The sequence below is a fragment of the Myxocyprinus asiaticus genome, chromosome 19 (assembly GCF_019703515.2).
Source record: "Myxocyprinus asiaticus isolate MX2 ecotype Aquarium Trade chromosome 19, UBuf_Myxa_2, whole genome shotgun sequence".
NCBI classification, from domain to species: domain Eukaryota; kingdom Metazoa; phylum Chordata; class Actinopteri; order Cypriniformes; family Catostomidae; genus Myxocyprinus; species Myxocyprinus asiaticus.
The window spans coordinates 8,483,242-8,494,325 of record NC_059362.1 but is presented as its reverse complement, the minus strand read 5'-3'; the positions used below and the strand labels follow the sequence as shown (position 1 = coordinate 8,494,325).

The following is an 11,084-nucleotide window of genomic DNA, read 5'->3' as shown; positions in this document are numbered from 1 at the left end:
CAATCCAGATTCATTCAAACCACGCTGTCATGTCAATGTCAGCAGTTCAGACCTCCAACAAAAGAACAGAAAGATAAACATGCATTCAAGACAAGAGCAAAGCCCTGAGTGTGAATATCAGCCAATCTCCACTGGCTGAAAGTGCTGTTATTGAGTCGGAGAAGCAAATGGAAGAATTATTCCTTTTCTCTTATTAGATTCCCATTTTAAAGACTCATTATTGGTTGCTCTCAGTCAAAATTAGTAATTACCCAAACATCCATTAAAAAGCATCAGCAGGGGAGTAAATTGTGGCCAGTTGCTGCAGAAATCATATAAAGCAGCGGGGCACTAGGCGACATCTTAATTATGAGGTGCCTTGACTGGAAAGGGTTGAGCTGGAATGCTCTTTAAGGAATATATCTATAGAGTTTGGATTTGTACTTTGTGCTTGGGTTGCTGCAGAGGTCAGCTCTGGATTACATGAAAAGTGATTTCTGTAAAATCAACTCATGCAAATCCTTCAGCATGAAAGACAAAGTCAAAGGGTTTCCACCTCTCTGTCTATTTTTTGATCTGTCTGTCTGTGTGTCTGCCTGCCTGCCTGTCAATCTGTTTGTCTGTCTGTCTATTTGTTTATCTGTCAGTCTGCCAATATGTGTTTTTCTACCAATTTTCTTTCCTCTGTCTGTCTGTCTGTCTGCCTATTTGTATGTTGGTCTGTCTATTTGTTTGTCTATCTGTCTCTTTTGATCTGTCTGTCTGCCTGACTGTCTATCTTTTTCTGTCTATATATTTGTTAATTTTTCTGTCTGTCTGTCAGTTTGTTTATTTCTCTGTTGATCTGTCTGTCTGCCTGAATGTCTATCTTTCTGTCTGACTATATATTTGTTAATTTGTCTGCCTGTCTATCTATCTGTCGATTAGTATGTCTGTCTGTCTGTCTGTCTATCTATTTGTTGATCTGTCTATCTATCTATTCATTTGTATGTCTGTCTGTCTATTTGTTTGTCTGTCTGTCGATTTATTTTTCTATCTGATGATTTTTTTGTCTGGACTTACAGTATCTGTCGATTTGTCTGTCTATCAGCCAATTTGTTTGACTGTGTGTCTGTCTGTCTGTCTATCTGGTGAATTGTCTGTCTGTCTGTCTCTGTTGATTTGTTTGTTTGTCTATTTGAGGATGTTTTTTGTTTGTCTGTCTCTCTCTATTTATTGATTTGTCTCTCTGTCTGTGTCTATCTATTGAATGTTTGCCTGTCTCCGTCTATCTGCCGATATGCTTGTCTGTCTGTCTGTTGATTTGTTTGTCTGTTTGTCTATATGTTGATTTTGTTTTGTTGATTTGTTTGTCTGTCTGTCTGTCTGTATATCTATCTGTTAATTTGTTTGTCTCTCTATCTCACTTTTGATTTATTTGTCTGCCTGTCTGTCTGTCTTTTGATGTTTTGTCTGTCTATCTCGGTTGATTTGTTTGTTTTTCTGTCGGTCAATCTTTGTTGATTTCTCTGTCTGTATGTCTGTCAGACTATCTGTTGATTTGTTTGTCTTCCTGTCTATCTGTTGATTTTTTTTTTCACTTTGTTTATATGTCTGTCTATCTGTTGTTTTGTTTTGCTGTCTTTTGATTTATTTGTCTGTGTCTATCATACAATATTTCTGTCTATCTGATTGTTAAACTTTCTGTCTATCTGTCTGTCTGTATATTTGTTGATTAGTCTCTTTTTCTGTCTGTCTATCTAACTGGTGAATTGTCTGTCCGTATGTCTGTCTCTGTTTATTTGTTGTCTGTCTGATATGTTTTTTCTATCTATATGTTGATTGTTTGTTTGTCTCTCTCTATCTGTTGATTTGTCTCTCTGTCTGTGTCTATCTATTAATTGTTTGTCTGTCTGTCTGCCTGTCTGTCTCTGTTGACTTGTCTTTGTCTATCTTTCAATGTTTTGTCTATCTATCTCTGTTGATTTGTTTTGTCTATCTTTGTTTTGTCTGTCTGTATGTATGTCTAACTATCTGTGATTTGTTTGTCTCTCTATCTAAGTTGATTTGTTTATATGTCTGTCTGTTGATTTGTCTGTCTGTCCAACTATTGATTTGTTTGTCTGTCTGTCTATCTCTGTTGATGTGTTTGTCTATCTTTCTGTCTATCTTTGTTGATTTGTCTGTCTGTCTGTTAATTTGTTTGTCTGCCTGTCTGTCAGTTGATTTGTTTACACTGTATTTCTGTCGATCTGTTTGTCTGTCTGTCCATGTTTGTGCTTTGTCAGCGTCAGTAATTCTGAGGAGCAATGTTAATGTAAATGCTCTTTGCAACTTTCAGCCAGGTGTGTGTGTGTGTGTGTGTGTGGTGCAAAGGTCAGGCCCTCTACCTTGCAGGTCAGCTTTGGTGAAACCAACTTTGTTGGAAAGGACAGAGAGAACAGGACAATAAAACAGAGGGCGGTTAGTGAAGGGAAGGCCAGCCAAAGGAGAGTAGAAAAATGTATGCAGGATAAAGAGAGTAACATGGGTAATTATTATATAAGTCAAGGTTAATACAAATGTTTAAAGGTGAAATGTGGAATTTCTTACAAACAGGTTTCCCAAACACTTCCCCGGTCTGACATTATAGGGGTCAAACAGATAGTTCCGCTCCAGACTCGCGGCATTGGCTGAGACAATATTGGTTTATCAGGCTGGACGGGAAGCTCAAACAATATTTTGTTAGCGCCACAGAGCCACAGTGTTTACAATTTATGGGGAAACCAGCCTACGATATTTGACTCCGCATATCAAGCTGGGATGACAGGATGGAATATTTTACCATCCAAAAAATGACACACTTCACCTTTAAGGAGTAATCTGTTAGATAGGACATTGATGAGGCAATTACTGAATTCTAATATGTTAATTCTAATATGTTGATTACAAATCTAATATAAAATCATATGTCATGGGTTACAGTTAAAATGCAGTGCTGCTAGTAGTGCTGGCCCTTGGTCACAGCACCATCTAGTGGTTACAGAGGCTCTCTGCATATCACCAAAACATATAGTAGTAGAGAAGTAAAACAAAGAATTATTTCCATTTTGAGGTTACAATTCTTCATGGTTCATTGCAGAGGTTAAATTAGGTTATACTATTTGAACTGGGCTTCAGGATTTGGTTAGTCTCAACCTCAGACGGCAAATTCACAATTTCCTGGAATAACCTTTGAATTAGATTACTCTAATTCAGTTTCTTAGAAGATATTCATAGTTTTGTTTCAGGGCTCTTAGGAGCAAGTCAATTACCTGTAGAAATCCATGAGAAGAGCTATATATTCCTCTTTATTTTATGAGTTATGAAATAGTCTGTACATATTACTTTTGGATATTCCTTTAGATATATCCTTTTTGGACATTATTTTTAGAATGATATATTTTGAAATTCTGATCGCAAAGCCTAGCGCTTTCAAAAACTGTATTTTTGCCATTTTTTCTGGAGTTTCTTTTTTCTTTCCTTTGTTTTTTAGTCCATTGAGATATTAGGTGTGTTCGACTTCAACCGCACCTCACCGTACCAATCAGTGAGTCTGGGAAGTTGAAAAGAGAATTTTCAAGTCAGATACTTTGTGCTTCCCATAGTATGCAAAAATATTGTGATCACATTAGATTTGTCAGATAACAATTTGTAAAATAGACAGACCTTTGATTTTACATGTAATAACTAAAACCTATATTCATTTGAATAGGTTATGTGCTGCTTGATACAGTGCCTGTGTGTACAAGAAGAAAGTCCCAGATAAGCCTATATTAATTTAACACCAATAAAGGAGTCTTTATTTGTTTTAATAATAATAATAATAATAAAATGATTTTTAATACACAGGACATTTAAGATTAAGATTTAATGAAAATAGATTTTAATGGTTTTAAAAACACAGATTTGTGAGAATTAGCCAAACTAAAGGTGTCTGAATAAACATAAAATGCACATCATTGTTGCCGTCAGAGAGTCTGGTCAATTTATGAATAAAAAAAACCTGTTTTGGGGCAACTGCAGCAGCTGACTAAGGCTCTCACTGTACTTTGAAGGCATATAACATGGTGGCACAGCAGCTGTGTCGAAGAAAGCCTGACAACATTTCTAACCAGCATGCATTGCACCAAGATGGGTACTGAGAGGTCTGTGCATTGCTGCATGAAGTTGAACACACCTACTATCTATTTCAGATAAAATAACCCCTAAATGCCATGTAAAAATGAAACGAATTGTGATCGGTTCCCTTACATGTCAGTCAGACAACTCTCCCTGTCTAAGTGGGCAGCTCTTAGGCAGAATTGGCTGCATTGATATTGAGGTTCAGAGGCAAGTGTTGCATACCTTCACAACCACGTTCAATCTGCCCGCTGTGAAACAGAGCGTCATTGATGAGGTCAGGCAGACGGCCGTTCAGATCCATGGAAGCCAAGCAACCCTGGAAACCCTCACGAGAAACCACCAGCTTTGGTAGGTTCTGGTACATGTTAGGCCCCAGACCGGCCACAAACAGATCACCTGCAAAGAGAGCACAATAATATCATAATTGTTAAAGCTGAAGCATGTAAAATGCATCCGGAAAGTATTCACAGCGCTTCACTTTTTCCACATTTTGTTATGTTACAGTCTTATTCCAAAATTGATTAAATTCATTATTGTCCTCAAAATTCTACAAACAATACCCCATAATGACAACGTGAACGAAGTTTGTTTGAAATCTTTGCAAATTTATTAAAAATAAAAAAGCGAAAAAAAATCACATGTACATAAGTATTCACAGCCTTTGCCATGACACTCAAAATTGAGCTCAGGCACATCCTGTTTCCACTGATCATCCTTGAGATGTTTCTACAACTTGATTGGAGTCCACCTGTAATAAATTCAGTTGATTGGACATGATTTGGAAAGGCACACACCTGTCTATATAAGGTCCCACAGTTAACAGTGCATGTCAGAGCACAAACCAAGCCATGAAGTCCAAGGAATTGTCTGTAGACCTCCGAGACAGGATTGTATCGAGGCACAGATCTGGGGAAGGGTACAGAAAAATTTCTGCAGCATTGAAGGTCCCAATGAGCACAGTGGCCTCCATCATCCATAAATGGAAGAAGTTTGGAACCACCAGGACTCTTCCTAGAGTTGGCCACCCGGCCAAACTGAGCGATCGGGGGAGAAGGGCCTTAGTCAGGGAGGTGACCAAGAACCCGATGGTCACTCTGACAGAGCTCCAGTGTTTTTCTGTAGAGAGAGGAGAACCTTCCAGAAGAACAACCATCTCTGCAGCACTCCACCAATCAGGCCTGTATGGTAGAGTGGCCAGACGGAAGCCACTCCTCAGTAAAAGGCACATGACAGCCCGCCTGGAGTTTGCCAAAAGGCACCTGAAGGACTCTCAGACCATGACAAACAAAGATTGAACTCTTTGGCCTGAATGGCAAGCGTCATGTCTGGAGGAAACCAGGCACCGCTCATCACCTGGCCAATACCATCCCTACAGTGAAGCATGGTGGTGGCAGCATCATGCTGTGGGTATGTTTTTCAGCGGCAGGAACTGGGAGACTAGTCAGGATCGAGGGAAAGATGAATGCAGCAATGTACAGAGACATCCTTGATGAAAACCTGCTCCAGAGTGCTCTGGACCTCAGACTGGGGCGAAGGTTCATCTTCCAACAGGACAACGTCCCTAAGCACACAGCCAAGATTACAAAGGAGTGGTTACGGGACAACTCTGTGAATGTCTTTGAGTGGCCCAGCCAGAGCCCAGACTTGAACCCGATTGAACACCTCTGGAGAGATCTGAAAATGGCTTTGCACCGACGCTCCCCATCCAACCTGATGGAGCTTGAGAGGTCCTGCAAAGAAGAATGGGAGAAACTGCCCAAAAATAGGTGTGCCAAGCTTGTAGCATCATACTCAAAAAGACTTGAGGCTGTAATTGGTGCCAAAGGTGCTTTAACAAAGTATTGAGCAAAGGCTGTGAATACTTATGTACATGTGATTTTTTTTATTTATTTTTTTATAAATTTGCAAATATTTCAAACAAACTTCTTTCACGTTGTCATTATGGGGTATTGTTTGTAGAATTTTGAGGAAAATAATGAATTTAATCCATTTTGGAATAAGGCTGTAACATAACAAAATGTGGAAAAAGTGAAGCGCTGTGAATACTTTCCGGATGCACTGTAATTGCATGTAAAGTTGTGGCAATGTGTTTCGCTGTCCCCTTCTGCACATTGTGGCCCCCATCAGCATATGGCGGCAGCGTTTCGCGGCCACCATCATCTTATCGTGGACCACTTTGGCATATGGCGGCAACGTTTTGCGGCCCCCTTCATCTTATCGTGGACCACTTTGGCATATCGTGACCCCGTTTTGACGCCGGCCTACCAGGAAAAGTCCCGATTCTTGCAATGGCCATTCTGCCCTGGTCTCTATGACATTCTGGTCTCTAGATATGGCTCTTTTGTGATTTTCCTTTTCTAGTTTTATTGTCCTCTAGATGATAAGCATAAGTCAGATAGCTTAGAAAAGTAATAGCACACCCCTCCTCAACAAATCACACAATTTGATGTATCATTCATGTGTGTAGCACATATGGTGCAGGATGAGTTATGAGCTTAAGTTTAATAAGATTTATATGTTTTTAATCAGGAAATGCTATGTTAAATCTCAAACAGTGTAAATACTTATTCTCATATTTACTTATTAAAGGATAGGATAAAAAATCCTATTTGCATAAATTCATTTATTACAAAATGTCAAATGTACAATCAAAAATGTCAGTAAAAGGTCAAGCGAATCTGACCTTTCAGATCAAGATTTTTTGCTCCACTGACCACCTGGCTGACAGACTTGGCGTCCACCTTGAGCATGTGTGTGTTGCTGGCATCTCGAGTGATCACCACGTTGTGCCACTGGTTGTCGTTGAGCGGACTGTCACTGTTTCCCTTCAGAAGACTCGGCCCGTTTCCCAAGTCAAACACATAGTGGATATACCTGACGAACACACAGACAAACACAGAGCTTGGTTGTGTCCATGTCCCAAGTGGACTGCACTGTAGAACAATCCATACAAGTACACACTGAAGTGGCCACTACAACCTCAGCTGATCCACAATGAGAGGCCATGAGAGTGGACACTTGTTCAAAAGGGCAATGGATTTATACTCTACTAGAGGATGGGCTAAGTGGATCAGTCTATTTGGATGGACAAGACAAACAATGTAATATATGAAGTAATACATTTTCTAAATTTAGCAGCTTGCTTCACGAATTTTGTTTAAAGTCGACGTGAATTGCCCTTAGCCATTCATTTTATACACGTATTTCAGTGAAAAATTATATTCAAAGAGAAAAAATGTAGGACGGGACTTAATTTTATAAATGGAGAATTGATTGCATTGTGAAAAGTAAGTGTTACATACCTGGGTTATTCCATGTCAAACCAACCAAATTTCAGGCACTTCCCAGGCTGATTATTTTTTGCATTTATTTTTTTTTTAAATTTTGTTAATTATTTTCTGAAGAAAGATAAACACAAATGATGTTGAAAGCCAAAATATAATATGTCATGGATCAACATTTAGTACTTTGTAAAGTTATATATATATATATATATATATAAAGTTTTTTAGACCAAAAAGTTTGTCCACATATATGGACAGTGGGATTAAATAGTGAAATGTTAAATAATACCAAATTATAGATAGATTTAAAAAAAAAAAAAAAAATATATCAAATTATTTATTATTTTTACAGCAGTGTTGGTTATTCAGGTTATTGAAACATTACAGACATTACATCAGAAATTAGTATAAATAACTGATTCAAAGTAATGGCCAGCATCATCCAATCACTGCTGTAAACATGTCTGCCAAACATGTTAAGTGGTCCAAACATCATCTGCAACCTGAAACAGAACTTTTGATCGGAATTTAGGAGTGAATGCACTTGGCTGCATAGGAAAGCTATATGATGCTCCCTTGCTCCCTTATTAGGGAATGACTTAACCTCCAGTGTGCTGTCTGTCTGCACTGGTTTCAGAACAGTTTGAAATGCACCTTATTTTCATCCTAACTCCATATCCAGCCTATGAATGCAACATTTTCCAGCTTTTGGATGCATCCATTGATTCTCAATGTTATAATTCACAGTGAATAAACTGTAGTATATTTTAAGGAAAATAAGCCTATAGTCCACGTACATGGTCATTGTGTTTAACAGTGTGCCGTTTCGCGATAAATCAATGATATTTTTAAAATGGCATATCCGATGAAACTAGAGACTCAAACAGGTTTGAATGTAAAAACTTAATGAGGTTTCTTACCAGATGTAGTTTTGTTGCCATATCTCCCAAAGACAAGCTCAGCTGAGATCGGCACCATGATGATGCAGACAAAGTTTAACCTTGCATCGGTGCGATGAAAGTTTAACCCTTTAATGTCAGCCTAGAGTACCCTGAACTGAGATCAATCAGTTTAAATTAAATTAAATTATGCATAGCCTATAGCGAAGCCAAAACTTAATGTCCACGCATGTGAACGCAGGGTCTCAGGAAGTTAAAATGTGTAGCATTTAACGGTTGACGCATCCACACTAAAAGCTCACTGAAATAACTTGCACCAGTGAATCATTCATGTTAAGACCAGGCACATCGATAAAGGGTACATTTTTATTTCATGTTGTCTTTAAACATTGTACTGTACAATGTATCTAGAAGCTGCTCACATTACTAACCTTTTAATGATATATTTTAATACTAACCTTATGACTTCTTTGGCAGTTTTTTTAGGGTAAAACTATACCTTTAATATGACCTGTTAACCTCATTGATTGAACCTCACTTGTTAAAACCTGGAATCCTTGGAAACTCTTTTGACTTGTTCCTTCCACTTACCCTTTGACAAGCTCCACTGCAATAAAATCATTCCCATCTCCACTGTTGAAGAGTATGAAGCCGTCGCCCGAGGTGGTTTTGAACTGAAAGAACAAGTGCATGGTGGTGTACGCCTGAAGTGTAGCCAGACCCAGGTAACTTCCTTTGGTCTTGAAGGTGACAGGATCCGCCACGATGGAGCGCATGCCGAAGCGAGCATTGAGCTCACAGAATTCAATGTCACCGTTCTTGCACATGTCAATGTAGAGCAGGCCGTTGAACTTCAGGGCCTGCAGGTGACCAATGAAATTGGATGGAGCCGAGGAGGCAAAGCGCCGCTCAGTCAGGATACCTGTCTCAATGTTACTGAACTCCAAACGAGTGTGGTCACCATTCATCTGACCTGTTTAGGAGGAGAGAGAGATACATAGCAGCAAAAAATGGTTGTCAGTTCTGTCCTGAGCACTGAAAAAGGTTCTTTTTATACACAGGTTACGTTCACACAGTCAGTGTGTGGGACTGACAACCGTTTTTACTAACAGTTGTGACTCTCAGTTTACAGTTTACAGGAGCAAATCGAATAATGTGTTTATGAGCTCGCAAAGTAACAGAAGTCAATCCCTTTTAGAATTCTCATGAATAACTTCTGTAAATACCAGATATGTCGACTTCCCTTACAAAAGTCAAGAGTTCTGGCAAACTCGCTGCAAACTTCATTGTCACCAAAGGTTTGCCGCAGGTTCACCACGAGTCTGATGTATGAGCATCAACTTACTGTGTAAATATGACTAATATGTTTATTTTAAGTCTGGTGGCATGAATACAGTCTGTGCTTCATTGTTTTTAAATGTGTTGTTTAAGCACTATGCACATTTAACATATATTGTATTATGACTGCATACTTTGTCACTTTATACATTGTGGCAATCATCACATACCTCTATTACAATTATACAGTCTGGGTGTTAGGAATTTAGCATCATCCTACAATATATGCTTTTCCAGTTTAATTGTATCTGACTCAATTATGTTGTAAATTTAATTGACAACTGACATGTTAAAGGTAAAATTTTAAAGATTTAAGTGAAATATTTTCTGAATAAACAAGCAAAAACCAACCAAAATTCCTGCTCTTTTATTCCTGCTCTACCCCTTCATCGCTGCTCAACTTTTGGAAAATGATGTCATGTCTTTATTGAAAAAAATATAACACTTTGGCTCTGGTAAGTAAACAGTAGTATTAGTTTCGAAAGCTTTACAAATAGAAGCAAAAGTTACATCGACTTTTGCCGCATCCTACAGCAGAGCACACTGAAGGTATATGGGGTTTTAATAACAAACTTGGCAGTGCGGTCATACAGAGACATCACATGAAACAGACCATAAGTGTACCAAGTTTCTACGTGTCTTGGCAATGGTAAATAGCCTACAGTTAGACCAGTTAACTATACTGTATAACATTATATAATGTGTATTAATATATACATTATATTCACTCACTTAGCACTTTATTATGGACACCTGTACACCTACTTATTCATGCAAATATCTAATCAGCCAATCGTGTGGCAGCAGAGCAATGCATAAAATCATATGGGTCAGGAGCTTCAGTTAATGTTCACATCAACCATCAAAATGGGGAAAAATGTGATCTCAGTGATTTCGACCATGGCATGATTGTTGGTTCCAGATGGGCTGGTTTGAGTATTTCTGTAACTGCTGATCTCCTGGGATTTTTACTCAGAATGGTGCCAAAAAAACAAACAAAAGTTCTGAGGATGGAAACGCCTTGTTGATGACAGAGGTCAACGGAGAATGGCCAGACTGGTTCAAGCTCACAGAAAGGTTATGGTAACTCAGATTACCACTCTGTACAATTGTAGTGAGCAGAATAGCATCTCAGAATGCACCTCGAATCTTGAGGCAGATGGGCTACAACAGCATAAGACCACATCTGACACTTTATTAGGACCATAGTGTTCCTAATAAAGTGCTCTTTGAATGTATATATATATATATATATATATATATATATATATATATATATATATAATTATTATTATTAATAATACAGTGATAAATAATAAAATAAAATAAAATTTAAACCTCCTTAAAAATGCAACACAACGTCTTGTGTTGCCTGTTACTATGGTTACAAGTATTAATCGTGATTCACAGAAGGGAACTGACTTCAGTTTTCTGTACATACAGACCGTATTTGATCTGCTCC

General features: G+C 38.3%; 1 protein-coding gene across 5 annotated transcripts in view; it reads right to left on the bottom strand.

Annotated features, from left to right (window-relative positions):
• Positions 1 to 11,084, bottom strand: part of LOC127410426 (neurexin-3b) — a 491,153-nt gene that overhangs the window by 263,993 nt on the left and 216,076 nt on the right. For 3 of the 5 annotated variants that reach the window (XM_051645685.1, XM_051645682.1, XM_051645680.1), the window contains 4 exons: positions 8,876 to 9,257; positions 6,785 to 6,975; positions 4,324 to 4,497; positions 2,349 to 2,375 (listed from right to left, as the gene is read on the bottom strand). In XM_051645685.1, coding sequence (XP_051501645.1) covers positions 2,349 to 2,375; positions 4,324 to 4,497; positions 6,785 to 6,975; positions 8,876 to 9,257 — 774 coding nt within the window. The remainder of the gene's footprint in view (positions 1 to 2,348; positions 2,376 to 4,323; positions 4,498 to 6,784; positions 6,976 to 8,875; positions 9,258 to 11,084) is intronic. The other 2 variants (XM_051645679.1, XM_051645681.1) reach the window with 1 other exon arrangement.